This window comes from Cloeon dipterum, chromosome 3, assembly GCF_949628265.1.
Source record: "Cloeon dipterum chromosome 3, ieCloDipt1.1, whole genome shotgun sequence".
Taxonomy (NCBI): domain Eukaryota; kingdom Metazoa; phylum Arthropoda; class Insecta; order Ephemeroptera; family Baetidae; genus Cloeon; species Cloeon dipterum.
This window is the reverse complement of record NC_088788.1, coordinates 17,522,731-17,549,673: the sequence shown is the minus strand read 5'-3', so window position 1 is coordinate 17,549,673 and position 26,943 is coordinate 17,522,731. Positions and strand designations below refer to the sequence as shown.

Here is a 26,943-nt window from a genome sequence, read left to right as displayed (position 1 = left end):
ATTGCTGTTTTAGCAACGCGCGGCAGCACGATTTCCTCACTTAACAGCAGGTAATGAAACTCGTTTTACAGCCCCGAACAATTTCATTGCGATCTGACGACGGTGAATGATTTTTATTTTTTCCTGGATTTGAGAAACGAAATAACGAGGAAAATTTTGCAAAATTACGCGCAGCTTGTAAAATAATTACAGTAAACTTCGAGGAAATAATTACTTGTTTGTTAATTAGGCATCACTAATGTCACACCTACTTAGTAGGTAAACATTTAAGGAAATATTTTCGCTGATGGCCACTGCATTGTTATTATTGGGCAAGTGCTTTATTTTGCCCCGTGTTATTGCCATTCTCGAGATTGAGGTCACACATTTGGCCTCTGCCTTCTGCGCCATCAGTTCGCAAGGTGGTCTCGCTTGATCGCAGATGATACTCAATCCAGTATGCTGTAGGTTCGCAGAGAGGGTCAAATTTATTTCGATATTATACTATAAAGCTTGGATGTTTTTCGTTACCCCAACACCATGGTACGTAATTCAATTAACTAATATGCATTGCAAAATTAATGAAGGCATTAAGAAGAAATTTCATTGCAAATTCAAAATTTACTTTACCACATTTTTTCACCAATCAATGAATACCATTGATTTTAAAATTATTAGTTTCTGAAAATATTTAGAGCCATTTTATGTGGGTATAAATTGGTTTTTAAGTAGTCAAATTTTCCTGCAAACGTTTTAATTTTTATGGAAAAATAGGAATTTTTATATTTGTTTATTCTTGCTCTCGTCATATACAATAAAATACAATAAATTATCAGTAAATTGCAGTATCAAATTTTTTGTTAATATCATTTTGCAAAATTGACCATAATTGTTGTTTCCGATTTTTAATTTGATAGAAAATGCCTATATACTATTTAATAGATATTGACATAATTTCATGCAAGTGCTTCAGAAGTTTATTTTCATGTTCAGTATTAGTGTCAAGGAAATGAAGCATTTTAAAACACAAACGCTCAATCGTCACTTGCTTCATTTTTTTTGTTCATTACATCGATACATTGAATTCTCTCTCCTCGTTCTTTTTAAAATCAATTAATTAGTTTTGCTTTTGAATTGGCTTCTTTCTTCCATCCTTGACTTCGTACTCATTATAAATGCCTGTAAACGTGAAAGATTCATTTTCCTCCTTTTCTTCAGCAACGACTCTAGTTAATTCTTGCGCAACCCAACCAAAACGAGTAAAAAGGAAAATGTAGAGCAGAGAATTTTAATTAAAAAAACCGGGTCAAGAGAACAGGGTAAATAGTTATAAAAATTGTTGAAATTTTTCGACCTATATTGATGTTCAGTAAAATGTGTTATTTGGTTAATTATTATCCTCTTTTTTCGCTCTACCAAATTTATTTGTAAACAGTTCTTGATAAGAGGAATTTAAACTCGGCACACAACAGAAAAAATCTGGATGGAAAATATCTAGGGATCAATAAATAAATGTTGCTTATATGGTCCTATATTTTAAACCTCACAGCTCAGCTCATCCCGTGGTCTATGAGCTCGCACCGGGTCCCAATAACACCGCTGAGCAAATAACATGGGGCCCGAGTGGCCGCAGAGGAGCTCAGGCCCATTTGTGGCCATTTTTTCGCCTCCTCGCACCGAGGCTTGTGATTGACACATTTGTCCCTAAAGTCGCTGGAAAGCTACGAAAACCAGCAAGTGGCGAGTCGGCGCTGGTGTGCCTCCCAGCCCGATTTGCAAAATAATTAAATTAAATTGAGCATATATTAAATTTTAACTCTTTAAACACAATATTATAAGTAGGGAAAAACCTTAAATTACAGATAGCCGTTTAAATCTGACAAAAACTATTATTTACTTGGTCCTCAGTTTATTGTTGCACATTTTATATCTAGATCATTAAATTAGTTATATACTGTTAATTTTATTCAACAATTAAAATTAATTTCAACTGCTGTCCTATGTATCAATCCATTTTAAAATGCAAAAGCCATGGTTAAGTTGTTCCAATCATTACGAAAACCGCCACCGCTATTTTTACATCTCAGATTTCGCGAACAGGAAAATGGCCATCATCAGTCGTAAAATATAATAAAAAACCGGCGCTGCTTATTAAGCAAGCAGTGAGGGCTAACACCCGGCGATATTTTGCCATTCTTGAGATTGAGGTCACACCTTGGCCTCAGCTTCGCGGCGGCCGCAGGTACGCGCACGCACACACACACACACACAGCATCTTTTTACATATGTATGTATAGCACGGTGAATAGCCAGCATCCAGAGCGAAAAGTGCAAACAATCGCGGGTTATTAGGGTGTTGTTGATGAGGTAATTGCGAGTGACAATCGCATGGCCCCATTACTCCGCGTATCCACGCGCGGCAGCCGCTCTATATGCGCATACATATTTCTATTGTAACTGCACTGCACACGTCAGTCCGATCCGTTTGAGTGGACTCGTAGCCGGTATTTGCATAATGTGCGTCGGGTGTACATACAAACTGTCGTAATAGACGAGACACACTCGCAGCATTACGAGGGCCGGACCAGGCTGGACAACCAATTCTCTCTCTATCTCTCTCTCTCTCTCTCTCTCTCTCTCTCTCTCTCTCTCTCTCTCTCTCTCTCTCTCTCTCTCTCTCTCTCTCTCTCTCTCTCTCTCTCTCTCTCTCTCTCACACACACACACACACACACTCTCGCGACGCACCCTTTTATGTGTATGCATGCCCTCCACGAGCGCTTTTGCACGCTCAGATGAGCAAATTAATCAAACGGGCGAGAATTCAAATGCACTTACAGCGTGTGCTGATCAATAAGAAAATATACATATGTACTTATTGTGTCATTTTAACCTCGTTTTCGCGATTGACACATCTCTCGCGAATATCGATCGCCGCAGTGCCAATTTATTGGACCAAGCATCGCAAGGCAAATCAATTTACTCATTTCTGTAGAGAAAATCGTTGGCAAATGCTGTGAAAAAGAGAGAAAAGTGGAGAAACCTTGATTTACAAAATTTATTTATAATCCAAATAACAAAAAGAGCATTTTTAATTAAGTTTTTTGAAATTTTTACCATCCTTAGTTTGTCACTTAAAAATTCAGGATTTTTTTAGAGGATACATAATATGTTAAAAAAATTTAACTATCGAATTTACCAAATTTCTTTGACAGTTAAACTGTGGTATGTCAATTATTTTTCGCTTGGTTTTCGTTCCCCTCGTCGCGACCTTTTGGGTTTGAGAATTATGATCTAAATTTTCCTTCTGGTAACATATATATTGGATTTTAATTAGCCTGAAGAATAAAATTTTACGCTGCAGCAGAATAGGTATAGAGCAATTATTAAATCAACAACGGAGCATTAAAATAAACAATAATTTTCTTGAGAAGAGTTGAATGCATAAACAAGCAATTTAATGGAGCTTGAAATTCCAGCAATCATTCAAGAAAGTTGACGTTGACGAGCGCGTGTGCCAGGAATCCTTGATTTCGTTGCCTTAAATGACGTGACATTATTTCTTCGGATGCGAGCTCAAAGAGTAAATCAAACGGTGGTTTTTATTAAGTACGACTTATTGACCGCACGCAGAGAGAGTAAAATCATCGTCTGGCAATGCCACACACGTGTGCGGTGCGACAATTTCATCCATGCTCAACGCGTGTGCCAATTCATTTGGAAAATTACGTTTTCATAATGCGGTGATTAACAGTTTCATATTGCCTTCTGTGCTTTTTGTTTGAATTAAAAATGTGAAAATTTAAAAATATTTTAATCTTTAAATTTTGCCTCTTGAAAAAAGTTTGTTTCTTAATTATGAGGAGGATAATGATGACAAGCATATTTGAATATGTTTTTTCGTGATATAATTTGGAATAAAATAAAATTATAGATGTCTCAACAGCTGTCTAAATTTAAGGCGGCGGCTGGTAGTACCGGCCTAGCCGAATTTTTTGCACGGCAGCTGACAATAATATTCAAATTTGATAGTGTGTCAGAAAGTAATAATCAAATGAATTAAAGAAACTATTTATATTTTTAATTATCAAAACAAAATAATTTTCTGATATTATATCACTTCCCTTTCTATGGTTTCCCACGAATCAAGCAGGCTCAAAGAGTTTCAGAGTACCTTGTTGACAAAATGGATAAAGTCGTGAGTTTTTCTCTGGGTCAGCCAGGGTACATAGCCAGTCGTGCGTCATTGCACGCGCCTCTGACTGTAAGCAGGAGAAAAAGATCTCTCTATAGCGAGTATAATAACATGCAAGCATTGTCATATGGTGAGATTCTGGTCGGCCTCCAGGAATCAGCAAGGCTGCAGCGAGATTACATAAAAAGCATATACAAATCCCATTTTGCATTACGAAGTCGAACTGAAACTCGTTCACGTCAGCGTCAGCACTTCCCTTGCTCGCTGAATGAGAGCAATTGCTTCATTCACGTACTTAACACTGAGACACTTAATTAATTGGTACCATCTTCCATTAAATCAGGCTCTTTTTACTAAAAAATCAGGTCAAATGTTACTTGTAAACGTTGCTTAATAATAGTTTGGTTTAACTCATTGCAAGGGAATTTAAATTTTGCACCCTTGCAAATAATCTTGACAGCCTTGGCAGTAATTATGTTGATATTAAATTTAATTAGAGGCACTACGATTTTCCGTTATTCAGATATAATTCAGCTGAGTTCCGCTTGTAGGCAAATTGACCGTTGAAGTATGAAACGTCAGATATATCTAATTTATTATTTTTTTCTATTTATTTATACAACAAATTATTTGTCATTCTTCATCTAATTTCGGTTTTAATATTTACAGGAAATTTACACACATTTTACTCCTTTTCCATATTTCCATAATCTTAAAATTTGTTCACCAGTTAAGTTCTCTTAAATTGTTAATTTCATGAAATTCATACAAAATAAATTTTTCAATAAAAGTGCAAACATTTTAAAGAAAACACGTTATGAGTGTGCCAAAAACCGTCTAAATTGGTTCAGAAATCATTTAATTTGTACAAAAAAGTGTAAAAATAGTTGACTAATTCCCAAAAAATCCGTTTAAAATTCTCAGCATTAATAAAGATGCATATAATTTTCCTTCAATTTTTTGGATAATATAAATGTGAGTTTTTGTCAGCCTGCCAAACGATTTAATGATAATGATCAGTGACTCTGAAGTCAACAAAAATTGCGGTGTTGCATGTCTCTGGAAAACTAAAATAGCTGAATGTTTAGGAAGTGCACGCCTCTATCAAATTTTATCTCTGCTAACTAATTGTGTTTTTTGTTTCCGCATTTGTCTAGCTATTGTGTTTTTTGTTTCCGCATAACACGCACCTCAAAATCAGACAAAATCGCTGCGTAATTTAGCTTCGGTGTGTGCAGCGCGTCGCAGAGGTCGTAGCCAAAATTATGAATAATTTTCCTCAGGATTGATTGACTAGAGCCGCGCACGAAAGAATCGTCTCCGCGACCTTGCCCTGTGGCAGCAGTGAAAGGAGGGCCACGTGACCGACCTTGCGGCGGATCTGCGAGGAAGGAGCAGACCTCGCCGCCTGCGACGCCCAGACCAACTTCCGCGGCTTGCCAATCATTTCTCAAGAAAACTTTGCACGCCCGGACGCAAAATCTGGTTCGATCCAGGCTCACTCGACTGCGGTTTGTTTGTGGCGTGGTATAGCTTCGCTGGTATGATTTTTAGCTTGCTGTGGTCCATTTATTTGCATGAATTTAGATTTATGATGCTCGCAGAACAGCAGTGATTAAGATATTTTGTTTACAGGAAGTATAAACTAGGTATTTAGTGTTGTACTAAAATTTAAACACTTTCTTCTGTCAAATATATTTTGATAAACGGCGACGGCATTAACTCTTTGTGGGCTTTATCTACTACTTTTATTTTATCTTCTAATTCTACCAATTACGCTAAGAAATTAAACTTTGTGCCATACATACATACCAGCAAGTTTTAAATTTAAAGCAATTATTTAAATAAAAGACGAGTGATTTTTTTTAAATTAAAATTTCATTTGTGATTTTTTAAAAATTTCAACATTATATTTTTATGCAAATAATGAGATGAAATAAGTGGGTGTAGCATTCACAGAAATTATTAGTATGGTGTAAACTCTTAAGTTTCTGAGAGACGATGGGTCAAAGGTTGAAAAAGGGTGTTTTTTTAGTAAAGGTGATTAGTGAGAACATCAAAATTGCATGGTCGTTTGAGTTTGACCTTTGCATCATGCTGGGGGTCCCTCTGAAGTCAGACTAGATCATCATAACAGGTGAGAAATGGAATCCTGGCGTCAGGGTAGACCTCAAGCGATCGATATTCAGTTCCCTTATAATTGTGGGCTCTGAATTGGTTCAATCTGCAAGATATGCACATTTTGTTGGTTAGGCCAAGTCAACAAATTTTATAATATGTCCAGTTCGACCCTTTGGAAGCCATCAAGATGAGATAGTGGGCACATCAGGGTGTTGGTTCCTATAATAAATTTACACATATAATTATAAACACACGGTGAAAATTTTATAAACAAGCATAATTAAATGTTTTTTATGTGTTGAATTTAATTCGAGCCGAGGTGAGTTTCGGTCGGCCGCGGCTCTCTGGTTTGTTAGCCGCGAACGCTGGAGGTCAAGAGCGGTCAGTGTCAATGCCCAAAGTGAAAGTGCTCCTGTCAGCGCTGTGAGTGAGTGCGCTGCACAGCCCAACAAAGAGATTTTCAATGCAAATGTGCCGATCAGGTCTCGTTTCTGGGGCGCCAGCTGAGTGTCAAATGTCGCAAATTCGGCGAATTGGGTCAATCAGTCCGATGGCGCGGCCTTGTGAATAACATTATGCGTTGCGCACCATCTTGATCTGCGCTGCAAAAAAATAATGGTTTGCAAATCACCTGCGATTATTCCACGCCGATTGCGTCACTCAACGTAATTCTTTCTCTAAGAAGCTCTCCAATTAGTGCGTTTCCAATACAAGATCACTGATCAGGGTCTAAGATATGCTTAATTGCTTTGCGACCTTTACTGCAAAATTGTAGGAAAAATTAGAAATGGCTAAAAATTTATCAATAGAAAATAATAGGATTTTGACTATTAAAGTGGATTTTCTGCAAAATTCACCTTTAGCTACAACCAATAAAGCAAAATTCTGCTCTTTGTTTCACTGAAAAGATCCAATTGATAAAAATTTTACACAAACTGTGGTTGCTTTCATTACTTTTTTATTTTATTTAGAAAAGGTGCTACGAGGGTTGATGGAAGAATAGGTTATTGTCCTTGCTTCACTCACACAAGCCAGACGCTCTGGTGTGACACATCTTCTCGCAAGTACTTGCGGGTAATTGAAAAGGTGGATGCTCCTTGCTGCTCTACGTACACCAGTTGTTGTGCAAGCATGTTTGTTGCAGCAGACATATAGGCATAATTTTTTTATCAGAACTTATTGTGTGCTGGCGAATGACACAAATTAGAGTCGTTGGACTTTGTCAAACAACTCCATAGTTTGATATTATTTTAATTTGTGTAGTTATAGTAATTCATAATTAATTGTGTAAATAAAACTATAAAAATATATATTATTGCAACAAAATTTATTCCAGCCTTTTTTAATGTGTAAAATTTAAAGTAAAAGTAGAAAGTTATGGAATTCTCCACATATATTAAAATTTAATTTTATAGACTCGTTCTTAAAGGCCCCCTAAAGGTGAATCAAAGATGCCACACATACCAGTAATTAAAGAAATTGTTGGTATGTTGATGAAAGAAGTAAAAACTGCTTGCTAGAATTATTTTACTGCCTATTAGCAACAATTGAATGCAAAAGATATTCTCAAACGTCAAATCACTTCATCTTTTCATTTTAAGGGGACTTTAAAACATTTCTCTCAAGATAATGCTAGCTAATATATAAGAACTACTGCGTATTTGGCTGACAATGTAGTTTCAATATGATTGAAAATTCAAATTTCAGATTTGTCTAACCAGGTTTGTATTTTTAATTTTCAACCATTCTTAATTTTGGATGTAGCAAAGCAGGCACTGATTCGCGGTCCATGCCCCGATCGCTCCTGTCTATAAGCGTCGCAGCCGATTGTTCCCCTCGAATATAGCTATGTGTCACAACAAAGCACGTCGCGTCACAAGGGATGGAATGGAGAGAGAATGCAGCAGCATCAGGTATCAAGCGCACGTGGGCCTCGCTCCTAGGAGCAACTCCGGTCATTTGGAGCTATTTAAGTCTGTCTCAGAGTTAAACAAGCACTATACTTATATGCAAATTACGAAATGAATTTTTTTTTAAACAAATTTTGTTTGCATGAATCTGAAGGAAATTATGTGACTGGGAACATTTTAATTGATTCGTTTCTTTTTTCTCATTGTTTCAATACAATTCCAGCTACAAAATTATTTGGCTTCGTGAAAAATAACATATAACAGACAAAACTGAAGCCTTGTCAGGTCTTAATTAATTTAATTAATAAATTTTATCTTAATTGGATCGCCTCCTTTGACCTGGTTGAACATGTCTGGCACGCCTCGCCCTTACAAGTGACGGTGCGTTGACCTGGTGCGCGTGGATATTCTAGACGCGAGATCAAAAGTCCCAATTAACAGCGTGGCTCGGATCGTCCATCGTTATTGGTAATTTATCAATCAATCAAATTTCTCGCATCGTCACTGTCTCAAATTTAGCGTCAGCAACCTCTACAGCGAGCTCGGAAGTGCGACGCACGTGTATAGGCAGCCGGTGTTGCTTGAACGATTCACGGGTTGAATATCTCTCCAATAATAACATTTTTTGTAAGAAAATTCTTGAATTCCCAACCCCGTTTAATAAATCAATATCTGAAATCTTTTCGTTTACTTGCTGCAACTCTCTCTCTCTCTCTCTCTCTCTCTCACACACACACACACACACACACACACACACACACACACACACACACACACACACACACACACACACACACACACACACACACACACACACACACACACACACACACACACACACACACACACACACACACACACACACACACACACACACACACACACACACACACACACACACACACACACACACACACACACACACACACACACACACACACACACACACACACACACACACACACACACACACACACACACACACACACACACACACACACACACACACACACACACACACACACACACACACACACACACACACACACACACACACACACACACACACACACACACACACACACACACACACACACACACACACACACACACACACACACACACACACACACACACACACACACACACACACACACACACACACACACACACACACACACACACACACACACACACACACACACACACACACACACACACACACACACACACACACACACACACACACACACACACACACACACACACACACACACACACACACACACACACACACACACACACACACACACACACACACACACACACACACACACACACACACACACACACACACACACACACACACACACACACACACACACACACACACACACACACACACACACACACACACACACACACACACACACACACACACACACACACACACACACACACACACACACACACACACACACACACACACACACACACACACACACACACACACACACACACACACACACACACACACACACACACACACACACACACACACACACACACACACACACACACACACACACACACACACACACACACACACACACACACACACACACACACACACACACACACACACACACACACACACACACACACACACACACACACACACACACACACACACACACACACACACACACACACACACACACACACACACACACACACACACACACACACACACACACACACACACACACACACACACACACACACACACACACACACACACACACACACACACACACACACACACACACACACACACACACACACACACACACACACACACACACACACACACACACACACACACACACACACACACACACACACACACACACACACACACACACACACACACACACACACACACACACACACACACACACACACACACACACACACACACACACACACACACACACACACACACACACACACACACACACACACACACACACACACACACACACACACACACACACACACACACACACACACACTCGGGAAAAAATTTGCGTTTCACTAAAGAGGGCAATTTTTAATTTTCCCCAATTATTCTTACAGAAAGAACAACAATTTTGCAGATTACTCTGCAAACATGACAATCTCGTTCAACCTATAATAAATCTACCACTTTCAATGAGCAATACCGTGCCGCAAACCGAGCTACTATAAGGAAGCACGTGTGTCTGGTTGCAGAGGAGAACTTTGATCGCACGTGAAGTCTCAGCTTCTTATATTTTGCCTTGGTGGAAAACGTGATCAAAATTGCAATAACGTCACAAATTGTCAGTATAAACTGATACAACCTTCAGATGGAAGCCAATCAAATCAAATGCTGTTCCAATTTCCTTTTGAAATGAAGCAATTGTTTATGTACAAAATAACACTTTATCAAACGCAGAGAGCTCGTTCATTTTGGTTATTTAAATTTTTAAAGAATTTAATGAGTTACAATAAACTTTGATATGTCAATCTATCTTCAAAAGGACTTTATTATTGAACTATTTAAAGTTATGATATATTAAGCGTTTTAAACCCTTCGAAAATCATTGAAATCCATCTGCATGAATCAGAATACACAGTAATAGGGCATATAATATACATATTTAGTCAATATCATTGTGGCGAATCTACTCCCATATATAGTTGTTACGGCACGATACATTATATTGTGCTCAAACACATAATATATTTGATATGTAATTATGTATCTATCAAATGCTTCACTCCATTTATGGACGCATATCGCACAGCCTAAATAATCAATACAATTTTTTACATCATTTTCCGTAGTGATGTCAAGCTGACAGGCAAACTGAGCCAATCGAGTGAGCGAAGTATGGTTGGTAGTTAGCGAGTTACGTTATTAAATTCACGTCATCCCTTGCGCGTACGTTTCTCTTATCTAACTGCGGCTATTCATTTAGTATTGTGTTAGTTGGAAATTAGTTGCGTAGGTTGCAGCAATACAGTCCGCTTAGTTCCATTAGGGCTATCAAATATTTTAGGTAAATTGGGCCCAAGCTTCTCTGAGGCCACTCGGGCCCCATATTATCTGCTCAGCGGTGTAATTGGGACCGGATTTTAAAACTAAAATCATATTTTTGCAATTTAAAACTGGAATTTCTAAATCACGCGGCAAAATCATGGAGCGCTCAAAAATGTTTTTGAATTTTTCTCTTCACAGCTTTTCTGTTAAATTTTTTACCGCGGTTATATTTGACAGCGATATTTTCTTTGCACAATTCGGCGAAAGGTAACAATGCTCGCTGAAGACTACAAATACAAAGACGCGGGAAGCTAGAGGAATGCTGCCTTGATAAAAAGAGTGGGATCACTTGGAAAACACGTGCAGAACATGCAAGGTAAAGATGGAAGGACTAAATCAACATGCTACTACTGTTAAATAACAGCCCACCCGTTCACGGTGTAAGATATAAATTTTCAAAAAATTACCTTTTTTAATTGATATTTTGAATTGACAAAGTCCAAGCTGATAATAAATGTTATTTTTACCAAAAATTTCATTCATTTAATTTTTTAAGTAGGATTTTAAAGTGACTCTAACCAATGCAATGTGCCAAAAATGAAAAAAAATAAACAATTTTCATCAAAAATACATTTGTGCTTTTAGATAAATATAAAATATCACTTTCATAGTATTTAGCAAAACTAGAAAAATCAAGCACATTTTAAGAAAAATGTAAAATTTAGACCTGCAAAATCAGTAATTTTTTTTATCTAAATCAGGGCTGGAGTGAATTTTTCGATAAAAAGCAAGTTTTCATATTTTTTCATTCCAAATTGGGAAAATTAATTGGCATTTTCATAAAAAAAGGACATCGATGGGTAGATGAATTGTTTTCTGAAGTTTTCTAAACGCGAAAATTCAACTAGAACAAGGTTAAAATGGTGGTAAAAATATTTCCAAATTAAAATGCGTTAAAATTTTTAAAACCATTCATAAATATGAAATATTTTGTAAAACCATCGTCTTATGAATTTATAAAATTTCAGCTATAGAACCATCACATTTTAATTTTTATTAATTATATATCTCGCAGAATAGTCAGTTATGATAACAATAAAATTTACACCTCAAACTTAAAACCAACTAAAAAGACACCACCCTATGCTCGACAAATCAACTAAAAAGAAAAAGGAAAACATAAATATATGTATCAGTTAATTTTATACAATTTTTAAGAATCCCGCTTCATTTTCTTACACATTAGTTTAGCTTGAATCATAAATCAACCTTTCAGAAACCAAATGCCTCTATTGGCGGTCCTTGGACGCGCTGGAAGCTCAGTAAATCAAATCTCGAATCGCTTCACGGAATAGTACTCCCTAGGCGTGCGTACGCGACACCTTCTTTCCGTGATGGGGTGCGCGAGCCGGCCTTTCCAGACTGCGCCGAGGGTGCGCGCAGAAAGATGTGCGCGTGCCCCTATAAAAGGCGACGGCGCCCAGCTACTGGTACCACTTTCTAAAGCACCCTCGTAGCCGCAACCAGCCTTCCACAACTCACAGAAATGCAGCGTTGGTCCGCCAGTAGCAGTGCCGACGACTCGGACAGCAGCGAAGACACAAAGCGCCAGCAGGACGAGCGTCCCAAGCGCCGGCAGCGCGTCAAGCGACGCAACGCGCCACGCAACGTCGCCAGTGATTCTAGTGATAACTCGGCGGCGTCTGCTTCTACTGCTGCTACTCCAGAAACTGATGAGGTATGTCTTTCATTTTAAAAATTTTCACATATAAATTAAATAAGATGGTGGGACGTCCAATAGATATCTGGACACATCCTACAAATATTTATAAAGACAAATTAGACATATAAAAACTATTAAAATTAAAATATGAATAAACATCAAAATATTTGAAGTGGAACAAGGAAAAAATTAATTCAAACGTGTTTGGGAAAATTAAAGTTGTATTTAATTTTGTATGTGTCATAAAAAATACTCGAAATAATAAAGTCATTGGAGTTTGATAGCTGCCAAATGATATCAAGGGGACCAAAATATATCCTTCATAACAGACCATTTAATTTGCGGACATCCTCGGATACCCGATTTCTTGCTGGACAAAAGTACACAAATATTTAATATTAACGGTGTCGTCATCTATTGGCGAATTTAAAGTAGATAGCTATTTTTCTTTGGCGAAAATATATTGAAACATATAAATCAAAATATACTCTAACCGATATTTTCTCTTCTAATTACAGAACTCAAAATCCAATCAAGCACCTGCAAAAGAAGCTCAATCGCGATGGTCACCGTTCAAGAACGCACTGCGCATGCTCTCCCTTTCCAACTCTCGTGAGTCCAAGCCCAAGAGTGAGAGTAAGAAGATCCTCCGTTCGCCTGTGGCGTACGTCTACGTGAAAGGGCCGTCAGGTCTTCCGACGCAACGCGTGCCTCTCGGCGCCTCAAACTTCACCGATTTTTGCTGCGTGCAGCGTTCAGTGGCTCTGCGAGCCCTGCTGCTCGAGCCTTAAACCAAATTTGTGACCACTAGTCCGTTTTTGTGATAACTAAAGAGCGTGACTCGCTAGGCTTGAAGAAAATAGTCCATTAAACAAATATTCAGGTTCCACAAAATTTCTCAACTTGTAATTAATTGTATCTATTTTCCTCAAGCCTCAGCAGTGATTTATATCAATGGTGCCTGAATGTTGAAAGTGATATCCTGTTCTCAAAGATATCTCATACGCATCAGATTTCTGTATTGGATATTTTGTATATCTCTCTGTGTCCACGAAAAGCGGAGTGTTGATTGAAACGACGTAGATAGAATACACACTGATTTTTGTAAAATATGTCAGTTTGTGGGATATAATTTTTAAATATTGTTGTACGTTTGCAAACTTATCTTCAAATACACATTCTTTTACTGTGCTGGGCACATATAAACTATTATTAGTTATTAGTGAATGTCTGGGCACAACTTTGTGATGTTATATCAACAAGTAATAAAACACTATTTTCAAATGATACATTGACTTTATTTCCTACGATATTACAGTAAACAAAAATCCAAGGCATAGGCAGAAATGTAGCTTATTTAACTTAAATTGAAAAAGTCCTTGAGAAAAAATTAAATGAAAAGCACAATGAAGAGGAAAATAAAATTGACAACATGAAATTATACAAAACTGCGGAGCGAACAATTTTATGTTCTGCGAATGCGGAGTGTTCTTTTTTTTGTTGGGAGTGAGAGCGTGTCAGCAGATAAAAAATCGTCTGGAGCTGTTAGGAATAGAGAGACAGCCTTGCTGCAATGAGCAATTAGTCTCTAACGCTAATATTGATAAAAAATATATAAATAATTGTTTAAGAATAAGCGTACATCTATTATCAATTTTGTTCAATTTTATAGTAAGTACAAATATACGTTTTCTAAAACTATAAAAGTCAGTTAAAAATTAATAATATTAGGTTCAAGAGACAAATTTTATTACAAAAATTTGTATACTTCGTTTTGATTACTGCAACGTCACGCAATCTGGCTGCACATGAGTAATGGTCACTTCCAGAGCCTTGGCAATAACTTTGATTTTTCTGCGAGGACGCAAATAAAATTTGGTATTATAATAAAAAGAGCAAGTATTCCACTTTCACGAGATGTGAATAAAATTTGTGTGCGATGCATACTTTTCCACAATGAAGCGAGTTAAAAGTAAAATGACTGATGGTACTCACAATCAGTTAAATTCATGACAGAATTTTGTATTTTGCGGAGCAAAAAACGATTTTCAGAGAAACCAATGCTATGTTCAGAAAGCCTTTACCTTTTTACATCGGAATACAATCAGCCTGGGTCCAAATCTGTCGAAAATTTGGCCGAAACACGAAAGTGTCATGCTGTGGCCGCTGCCGCTGCTTAACACACTCGTCACGATCGGGCGAGAACTGGAAGGGGCAGAGTGGCGAGTGGATGACGAGAAACGATAGTCCAATTAAATTGAATGCTTTTTGGTTTTTGATTTTGATATTATTTTAATACGTGGTATAGAAAAATTTTACATTTGAAATACATATTATTATTTTTATAACCAATTCAGCTGTTCTCGCGCCGTAAAAGGATTTGTTGGGGGTCACGTGATTATTCAACATTTCATGCCAAAATTGAAAATTACCCATCGGTTTGTAGCCAATATTTTAAGTGTTTGTCACTCCCATCATTAAGCAATTTAACGTCAAAGTTGACAGTCAATGTAGAAAAATTTAAAGCAGAATTTAATTGGGGCCAAATAAATTTTTAACAATCTTTAAACTTATAAATTTACCCTGCGTGAGTGCAAATTCGCAGTGATAAGCCAATCAACTTATCATTTCCACGACTCGGATAAAAACAACTAAACTCTGTCTCAAGCAGCCAAAGTAAAAATGAGCAGTGAACGGTGGCATCTATATTATATTTGTTTTGACTGTTGTACACTTTTGATTATAATAAAAAGCATTCATTTATTCTTTCATGGCCACGATAAAGTGCATTTAAAGAATTCTTGAAAGAACAGTTCCTCAAGAAACATTGAATCGACGTCTCATGTCTCTTTCATAACAATTATCAATTATGTTCCTATTTGAATTTATTTGTCTGGATATGGCAATGTATAGGGCAAAATAGCACTGCAGAATAAAGATCATTTGAAACTACACCTTGATTTTATGAAAAGTAGCATTGAAAAATGTAGATTACAAAAATGAAACCCTTGTTGATATTCGAGGACTTTCCAAAAATTTTTGAAAGTTTCAAATTTTGACCTCGATTTTTTTTCGGTCCACCTCTTTTGAGATGGACGACCTCCTGATAGCAAACAACTCGCGAAAACTCCGTGTCCCAATAAACGAATGCAGTATATGCGAATGCATAACATGGCGCACGGACCTCTTTGGAGGAAGCTCAGTCCAGAAAAGGACCAGCTCATGATACTTTCCCCGCACCCTACCCAAACCGTGGTTATTAATTGAAACGCTAGACACTCGTCCCGTGAAATTAATTCACGCATGCTGGAAAAGTGTACAGCATTGTTACACTACAACGTGCACGCAAAGCATGCGCTTAACAATACGAGTACAATAACGGAGGTGTGGATCTAGCGAATCATAAATCACTTCTAAATAAACTTTATATGACTATTCTTATGGTAAATTGTCTTATTTTATCAAAAACTATTGAATGGTAGCGAAAACACACGACAATTTTTGGTTTAAAAGATGCGCTCCCTATGGAGGCTGCTACACAATATCGTATAGCTACGCACACCCTTTGGTCCAGATCTCCGTATTTTTCTCAAATTACTTTAAGACAAGATAAGGAGCGTTTCTCTGCGGGAAGCTGTCAGCCGCTACTATCTCGTTAGGCGCTTTTTAAGCTGTGTGAGTGCGTCTACTCCGCCAAATTTGCGAAAAAGAAATCTTGGCCAGTCTGCCGCCCCAAATCTTTCTTAACCTGCTCTACTTACTTACCCTTCTCAGTTTCGCGGAAACCCAAACGAGCCGTCTTTTGTGCAAATCGAGCCTCCGCGTGTTCTCTGTCCTTGAAAATTTGTATTTGAAAAATCTCAGCGTTATTATTATTATTGCTTGTTTATTCTCACCAAAAGATATATAGATACATGTTAAAAAACAATTTGTCAAAAACTAAAAATATAAAGCACGGTGAGAAAAGGCACCATTCCTGGCAAACATCTCGCTAAAACTCTACCAATGAGGGCAGAGCCGGAATGGGTCTTGAAAGGAGGGGAATTAAAGCTGCATTAGAAACACGCACTCACATACGCCTTACACTTGGAAGGAAACTGTGCCGCTGAACAGTCTTTCAATGCAGGTGGTGCAGCATTCCAAAAAGCGATTAATCGAAAATCAAACGCACACTGGCCGAGTTCGGTGCGCGCTGGTGGCTGTTGCAGCTGCGATTAGCTGGGCAGTTTAAAATAGTTGGACTTTAATTTTTAAACAAATCTTCTTGTCTGTGAGGGAAATTCTACTTTCGTCAAATTACTCCCGATTTTTTTTAGAATCAATCACTAAGCCTATTTTCTTGGAGATTCCTTGGATGAATGTTTGCAAAAGAAGGAAAAAATAATGCTATTCAAATGAATCGATGTCCTTCTGCAGAGAGGAATCCAAAGCACAATTTTTTTCCTTGAAATTGCACCACAGGCAGATGGGAAACTGTCGTCTCAAAGTTTTTCAAAATTGTCCCGTAAAACTAGTAAAAACGAAAATTTTTACGTTTTCCAGTAAAGACTGATTCCTAATGTAAACTAAGATAAGTTTTTTGACCTGAAACCAATTTTGACAACCGAGACCCGTGATATTTTATTTCGTAAAAAATAAGAGCAAAAAATTAACAACTAATGAGCATGGAGCTTCAATCACTGTCACAAAAACACATCCCTTTCACAAATTTCCGAGAGTTGATGAATTAATAGAGAGGTGTAGGATCGCCACGTGTAAGGCTGGCGGTATGAGATGGTGGTTGTTGGTGTGGCCGCCGCACGAGTAGCAATTTCACGTGCTTATTGTGAATACTGTGTGCTTACTGTAAATACATGCATATGTATATACATCGGTACAAATTATCTTTGGTGCTTGGATAAAAAAGCCGCAGCACCCTAACAGGCCACAATAAGCACGAGAAATTGCCAAGGAAAAAGTGTGCTTTGGAAGAGAGATGAGACGTTGATTCAATGTTTCTTGAGGAACTGTTCTTTCAAGAATTCTTTAAATGCACTTTATCGTGGCCATGAAAGAATAAATGAAGGCTTTTTATTATAATCAAAAGTGTACAACAGTCAAAACAACTATATATATTATCTTTTTTCTGCCCTGAGTCCACAATTTTTAGTGATTATTATTTTCTTCACTTGAATTTAGAAATGTAAAATTTCAAAGCCGCAAAATTAATATTCCAAAATTGAAACAAGATCTCTTATCTAGCGATGTGGTACCCATCACACACTGGCTTAGATAAACAATCAAGGCCTCACTAGCATGAAAACTACTAAAACAGACATTGAAATAAATTTCCCAATCAATTTAATTAGGTCTGACATTTGAGATCGTATAGCTGCTGATCCGCAATAAAATCACTTTGAATCTAGATTAATGAGCAAAATGTGGCAAGCACGTGCCAATCTTGGCGTCAAACTGCAGTGCTAATTAGGTGAGGGGGCGGTTGCGTTTGGTTTTAATTACTGCTGGCGTGCGCGGCATGTGATTCGCAGTCACATTGCCATCGATCACATATAATACCGACATCCTTCGCATGAATCATATTATGTTTTCGCTTTGAAAAGAAAACTGTAAATACATGCATATGTATATACATCGGTACAAATTATCTTTGGTGCTTGGATAACAAAGCCGCAGCACCCTAACAGGCCACAATATGCACGTGAAATTGCTACTCGTGCGGCGCCCACACCAACAACCACCATCTCATACCGCCAGCCTTACACGTGGCGCTCCTATACATCTCTCTATTAATTCATCAACTCTCGGAAATTTGTGAAAGGGATGTGTTTTTGTGACAATGATTGAAGCTCCATGCTCATTAGTTTTTAATTTTTTGCTCTTATTTTTTACGAAATAAAATGTCACGGGTCTCGATTGTCAAAATTGGTTTCAGGTCAAAAAACTTATCTTAGTTTACATTAGGAATCAGTCTTTACTGGAAAACGTAGAAATTTTCGTTTTTACTAGTTTTACGGGACAATTTTGAAAATCTTTGGGACCACAGTTTCCCATCTGCCTGTGGTGCAATTTCAAGGAAAAAGTATGCTTTGGATTCCCCTCTGCAGAAGGACATCGATTCATTTGAATAGCATTATTTTTTCCTTCTTTTGCAAACATTCATCCAAGGAATCTCCAAGAAAATAGGCTTAGTAATTGATTCTAAAAAAATCGGGAGTAATTTGACGAAAGCAGAATTTCCCTCACAGACAAGAAGATTTGTTTAAAAATTAAAGTCCAGCCATTTTAAGCTCGGCTGGAGCTTGCCCAGCCAATCGCAGCTAACACATAACAAAAAGAAGGTAAATCCAAGGAGAGAAATATTTATATTTATTTTGTTTTTAATTCGTTTTTCTCTTAATTTTGTTTCTGAGCTCTTTTAAATCACGAGATAGTTGGTCATGGAATTTAAAGGTTGGAGCAAATTATTTGCTATTCATCTCTATATATACAGTGCTTTTACTGAATTAAAATCAATCAGTCTTGTAGTATCTGTCAGAAACAAAAACGCGTGGAAGCGTCATGGAAATTTTAAGAAAATGATTAAAAACGGGATTTTGTTGCTTGCAATAATATAAAGTCAATCCAGGAATTAGAGCCCTCTTGAATGGGTTTCACACTGCGACGCATAGGCTACAGAGGACCTTCATATAAGTGGGCTCAAGGGCGGCCTGACACACGCACGATTCATTTGCTTCACAATCAGTTGAAAAAGATGTCGATATTCTCTCAGTTTTTTGTTTTCCAATTGACGAGTGGTTTGACATTGAAGTTCTACGCATTACTATTCTCTCTGAACAAAAACCAGCATGTACTGTATGTATTTTATGTACACGGACACAAAGCGCACATCCACATACATTTTCAATTGGGATATGCCCTCTAAACCCACACACGCGTTCCAACAGACAAGCTGAAAGCGAATCATACGAGCGAATAGTGTTTGGACCAGTTCCGTGCACAGGTCAGCGAGTCAGGTGCGACCGCTGGGTCTTTTTGTTTGTGCCCCGCTGCGAATGACAGGTGTGTTTGTGCAGTGAGGACACCTTTGTTCAATTCTTTCCTTCAAACCCCAAGGTCAGTTCAGCCGCTGGAACAATAGGCCAATGTGAGTGCGCGTTTCGTGCGCTGTGAACGCTGAGATTTTTCAAATACAAATTTTCAAGGACAGAGAACACGCGGAGGCTCGATTTGCACAAAAGACGGCTTGTTTGGGTTTCCGCGAAACTGAGAAGGGTAAGTAAGTAGAGCAGGTTAAGAAAGATTTGGGGCGGCAGACTGGCCAAGATTTCTTTTTCGCAAATTTGGCGGAGTAGACACTCACGCAGCTTGAAAAGCGCCTAACGAGATAGTAGCGGCTGACAGCTTCCCGCAGAGAAACGCTCCTTATCTTGTCTTAAAGTAATTTGAGAAAAATACGGAGATCTGGACCAAAGGGTGTGCGTAGCTATACGATATTGTGTAGCAGCCTCCATAGGGAGCGCATCTTTTAAACCAAAAATTGTCGTGTGTTTTCGCTACCATTCAATAGTTTTTGATAAAATAAGACAATTTACCATAAGAACAGTCTTATAAAGTTTATTTAGAAGTGATTTATGATTCGCCGTTATTGTACTCGTATTGTTGAGCGCCCCAAAATTCAACTTTGAAAAAAGTTTCTAATGGGAATCCCCCATGTTAAACCACTTTGAAAAAAAGTTTCGAAAATTCAGCGTGCAAAAGTGTTTTTAAGACCAAAATTTTGCGCTGATTCCGATTTTGAGGTCCGTTTTTTGTTCCGGAGGCCGGAGGGGGTTGTTTTGGTGGGTTGGAAGCTTGGCTTACAGGGGATGACGGTCAAAATCAAAGTCTGCAAAAAGTTTCGTGCCGCACATGTTTCTGGGGGGAAATTTTCCGCAAAAACCAAAATCCGAACATTTTGTTGCCCTCCGGGAACCGCATTTCTGAGGCGGTCTAACGTCATAAATCTCGACAAAAAAAAACATGAAATTCGGTTTGTGGGCACAAAATAAAGTTCTAAGCAGGAAAAATTTTGGTTTTTGAAAATAAGACCAAAATTGTCCATTTTCATAAGGGGTCCGTGTTTGGCCTTGCAGCTCGGCACCTATGAGTCAAAGAGCAAAAATAAGCACAGATTCCGAGAGCTGATAAAATTTGCAATCTTCCTAACGTGGAAAAAAATTTCCTCCACCCTCGGATTTTCCGGAAAATTCCTGTAAAAAATCTCTTAACTTTATGGGAAAAGGAAAAATATCGAGAAAACTTTTTCAAGATAGCCGAAATTTAGCAGAGGTCTTAATTAACTTCTCGTGAAAAAATAAAAACATTCGTGCAAGCCGTTTTCGTACTGCGCGCAATTTCCCAAGTGTCCACCTGTAAAAACCGAAAAAATTCGAAAGTGTCCGATAATTGTCAAGTTGCACATTTTTGGACTCGTCATGAAGTGCTGATTCCAAAAATGTCTGGTTTTTAAAAACCCGAGCATTTTTCGAAAAGTTACGCTATTTTCAAAAAGTTAAAAATTTCCAAAATGTCCTAAAAATTTCAAAAATCCTCAATTTTGTCAAAAAAGCTCGGGGATATATATATAATATCCAAAGTATATTGTGTATATATGCACATGAATGAGATCTATTTATAAATCAGGAAGTCCAATTACGCAGTTTTGGGAATGCATCACCAGCAAGGTATATTATATTACATATTGTGTTAACTTCGAGTTCATTCTGTATCTGCACATGTAAACGTGCTGCATATACGCATTGTGCACGATCAACTATGAAGCACGTTGCATGCATGCGTTCGCTCGCTGCTTCCGCATTTAGTGTGTAAGTATTTTTAATCGACTTCCTCCAACGTGGTTACGTTGATGCAATTCCCGGGAAAATTTGCAATAGTTATTGACACCCAAATATAGTTTTAAACACGACTTGAAAATATTTGTTTGTTTTGAATTATTAGTATTTTTTATGCTTTCCAAAGAGCCTCAAAAAATGGAGACAACACTATAAATTTCAGCTCCAGACTTCGTATGCCTTTCATAGAGGAGCACTCTTGTTATACCTTCTAAAAATCGTGGTTTATGTTGACTAACGGAAAGTCTCATTTTTTGATCGACGTTGCTCCATAAAGAGATAAAAAAATCAATTTGGTCAGCAACAGTTTTTTGAAGATATAAAATCAAGGAAACTGCCTCCCCCCGGGTTGGAAAGTCACAAATAATGGCTCTAGTTCTAAATTCACTCAAATTTAAAAACGTGATTTCATCACTTCAAAAGGTTAAATCACGCGATTTATGATTTTCACCCAAGTTTGCATTACTTGCATTTTTTGGATTAATGAACAATTTCATATTGTGCTTCAGTGATGTTTCAACATCAAATCTTTTTATCCAAAAAAATAGTATTTATTATTATTTAAAAAAAATAATACATCTAGCTACTTCAAATAATTTTAGTGCCCATTTTCCGCCACTCGTCTCTTCTGTTCTTTCGTTTAATAGTTTTAAGCTTTGATTTTGACTTTCTTACCACATAAATTTAACTGAAATCAAATTTTTGACCTTTTTGATATCTCGCCTACTTTCATTTTGTGTTTTAGTAAAATTTGGGTGAAAATTTCAAGTTGTCTGGTTTTGAAAGGAACGAGACTTTATTTGCTCGTTTTCTTTCCGAAAACCGCGACGAAACAAACCTAGAGCCGAGAGCCCTTTAAGCTGCGTGTACATTTTCGATGCCATGCACGTGCCTCTTTATTTCCCTTATAATCATTCTTAGACGTTAATTAAAATTTCTGCAAGCTCAAAGTGTTGAAATAAAGGAGTAAATTAACACGATGAATGGGCTCTTTGTTCGACTACCTACCAAAATGGAATTGAATGTGGCCGAAGCAAAATACAACGTAGTTTTTTTATTTCTCATCTTGTCGTATGTCCAGCGGTGTCGATCGTGTTGTGGCTTGGTGTAAAAAATGCTAGTCTAAAATAGCACCTGGCTTTGTGGAGTCATTAATTGGCGGCCAGAGATGAGTGTAGCTCGAGGTGTGTGCACGCGCTTGGAGAATCAATGACGTCACTGGACGAGGAGTCGCGCATTGTTCTGCGGATTGAATTACAGACTTTTCCACCAGACTGTCCAAAATACGCTCTCGGGCACGTGGAGTATCCTTCCTCTCACTCCCAATGAGCTTATCATCTGAAAAATAAATATAAAAATTGAGTTTTGAATGCAACGCCGACATCGGCTCATTTTGTTTAGCACACGAATGTAAATAATACTTGTTTATTCTCATCTAGTCATAATACAAATATAGTACAAAAGTTATGCACAAAAACTAATTGGTTATTTATATATATGTTTTACTTTCAGTATGGAGTATGTTCACCTTGAACTGTGATGGCTTAACTCCATAGCATAATTGCAAACACGAGTGCAAAATTAGTTGCCAGTTCAAATGAATTCCAAACAGCCGCATTATTTTCCTCCGTGTGCACATAATGTTGTACAATTTCTCATCTCTTACATGCACTGACGTACTCAATCACTTTGATGTGTGTTGCATTCTTGGCTGCTACAGCTATATGATTATATATTTATCTAAGCTTGTGACGCTTTAACATGTCAATATTGGAGAAATTTGAGCAGGTTAGGGGATCTAATAATACTGCAGCTGCCTAATGTCAGAGATGGCTAAAGATGGTTGGTTTAGTGGCTCGAATTGTCGAAATGCTCAAGTGGCTCAACGGGCTGAGTGGCCGGCTCACCACTTCCTGGTTTTCGAACTTTTCCAGTGGCTTAAGGGACAAATTTCATGTCTGGCGTTTCAATAAAAACACCTCGGTGTGGAGAGGCGAAAAAATGGCCACATTTTGGGCCCAAAAGCTCCTCTGCGGCCACTCGGACCCATATGTTATCTGCTGGGCGGTGTTATTGGGACTCGGTGAGATCATGGGAAGTGCTGAGCATAGAGGTTCTGTATATAGTTGTCATATTATTTTTTTAATTATTGAGCTTTTCCAAAGTGAAATTTCACCCCAGCTCGAGTGAGGACTGGAAACGCAAATACGGTATAAATAATTCCTACATTTTTTTTAATATGATGAGAGTGGTTCGAAATTTAGGCGACTGTTTTTTTGAAAAGGTTATATATGGCTTATCCTTTTCAAATAAGTATCCAATCAAAGCTATGCGGGATAAATATCGTTATGTCTGAACATCCATGGCTGAATACTCTTTTTTAGGAAAGGAAACAAACGATAAAATAGTCCTTTTGAATATTTCTTTTTCCTCCTCGCAGACAATAATCGTCGTGAGTGTATATAAAAGGAAATTTAGTCCGTTTCACAGGGGGTTTATGTCATGAAAAGATTGAGGGAACGAGGAAGAAAGGAGCCGGGAAATTTGCGACGCTGATATCGTCGATGTTTTTGATGTGGGGCGCGCGTGTGTGAGCGCGTGTTCCTCGCACCCTCGGTGGGGTCTGATCTGCCTCATTTTTTGTACGGTCGGCCAAGGAAAGAAAAGTGTATAAAGCGGTTGACAGCTCCCATTCTGTGCAGAAAGACGCCGTCTTGTCACTTACAAAAAACAAAAGATGTGCGCGTTTCATCACGGTCTTTACCACGCACGTGGATCGCAACGAGGCACCTGTCTCCTGATATTCGCGCATAACCCAATTTATTTTTCTACTTTCTTCTAAAACTGGTTCATTTTTTCTCCGCCTAAAAATAACTGTCCAAGGCAGATATATTTATTTACTCCATTTTAATAATGATTGTTATTAAAAATGACGGTTTGTTTTCCTGCTACAAATAACAAATTTAATAATAGTAGCAAAGGCTGGTTTATTTTTACTTTGTTTACTTTAAGGGGAATACATTTTTATAAAATATATAGGCAGAGATATATTATCAAAATTAAAACTTCATGAAATTATACCAAAGGATTTTCTTGAGCTAAACAAAATTATTCTCACCATGAGATCGGAAAATCAGATCCCAGTTTGATATTTTTTTTCTCCCACCTTTAGTCGCTTTTGGGCTTTTTTATTATTGTTTATTCTCACAGCTAGTCAATACATTCATGCTATAGCATAGCTATGCCATAGCTATAGTCAATAAAATTTATAAAAGATGTGAGAAAAGGCAACAATTGTGGCAAACAGCTTACGAAACCCCTGTCCAGGAGGACAGAGCCGGAGTAGCCCCAGACTAGAATTAAAAACACATCATCTTTCATCCCATGTTTGATGTAAATATTTATTGTTTTGGAGTCAACCAAGATTTACCCAGAAAAGAAAAGCAGGGAAGCAGGGACCTTGTTCCTTTATATCAGTCAAAAGATGACATATATATAATATTGGCCAAATTGTGATCTGGTTTAAATATTTCAATATAAGAATGGTATTTTCTGATTTGTTAGCCTGCAAGTGCCAAAAAATAATTATACTCTTTGATTGGGACATAAATAATTTTGCGTGAGAAAGCAAAACGCGAAAATTAACTCCACTCTAAAAGCAATTAAACGGATTCATTTATTTTCCCAGAGCACTACATAGCTAAAAAAACATTCGTTATTATTTGGGTTGATTGACTGAAAAAGAGCACTAAAATAAATCTCGGTTTCACAATCGCTGTTTTTCCAAATTGAGTTGGTGCCTGCGCGAGAGTGGCCGCGGCCTCTCACAGCTTTGAACCGGCGGCGCACGTGATTCAATCTCCATGCCCCGCTTCGATGAGCGATTTTCATAATAATACACAGCTTTCCCGAAATAGAAGATACCTAAATTAGCTTTTCTAAATGGATGTCGCATTTAAACAGGCCTTTTTTATGCATTTTCTATATGAACGATATAAAAAAGCAGAGAAACCCAGCCTAATAAGTGTTTTCCATTTATCATGCTATCGAAAAAATCTCTTTTTCCCTAACATCAATTTCATTTTTGCTATTGTTTGTTGTTAACTTTTCCATTAACGCCATTAAATAGTACGTTGTAATTAGATCTATTAATAACCATAATTCGCCGAAAACTGTATACTTTTCTTCTACTCTTCTATGTCTAACAAAAGATTTAGTGAAATTGGTCTGAAAGCGCAAAAGGAAAATTAATTAATTCACTTTAGTTAAAAAAGGGTTGAAGGAGCGATAAAAAAGGTTGGAAGTGATCCCCCGTCCCCTAAATACCTTTTAGCTCGTCAGGGGAAATCAAAATAAGTTGAAAAGTATACATATAGAATGACGAGTGATAAAAAATGAGATTTTTTATCACTCGTCATGGTTAGCAGGAGCCGAGATCTTTCCAATTCTCGTGATCTTTAATTTTACGTTTTCTTAAGCTGGGACTGTATCACTAATGCATGACGATGTAGTTTACTAGTATACTGCGAGTCTCTTCTATGGTGTTCATTTTACAGTTTTTGACTCCAAACTGAATTTTAAACCTGAAATTGGTAAAAACGACACAATAACTAATAGCCTAACTATTACTGTCGCGAAAATTTCAGTGTACTCGCAATTTGCAACATATTTGCAAAACATGTATTACGTTATTTAATTTCAGTTATTGCTTCCAAAAATTTATTAAAAAAACAATTGAAAATAATGGTAACCTTTGACCTTCATGAGATCTATAGATGAATATTTTGTCATAAAAACCTAAATGCCAGGAATTTCTTGTTTGAAATTGTTTCTGAAATATTCTTTGGGTCAATATCACCAACACACATGTGAAAATCAAGATTATGTAGTGATGCAAGTACAGTAAACACTTCAACAAATTTCGGAACCCTTTTTATTACTTTGTATAGCTCACAATTAGACCGCTCTTTTCTTTGATTTAAGTTGGCACCATATAACGCTTCTAGATTTTGTTGGCAGCAATGGTGTTCTTCGTTCTCCGTTCTGTCAAAATCAGCT

At 37.6% G+C, this 26,943-nt stretch overlaps 1 protein-coding gene across 1 annotated transcript; it reads left to right on the top strand.

The window, feature by feature from the left end:
• The first annotated feature begins 12,457 nt into the window (after positions 1 to 12,457).
• Positions 12,458 to 14,281, top strand: LOC135939436 (uncharacterized). Its single transcript, XM_065483827.1, has 2 exons — positions 12,458 to 13,009; positions 13,513 to 14,281. The coding sequence occupies exons 1-2, from the start codon at positions 12,818 to 12,820 to the stop codon at positions 13,783 to 13,785; spliced, it is 465 nt and encodes a 154-aa protein (XP_065339899.1). The 5' UTR covers positions 12,458 to 12,817; the 3' UTR covers positions 13,786 to 14,281.
• Positions 14,282 to 26,943: the final 12,662 nt, after the last annotated feature.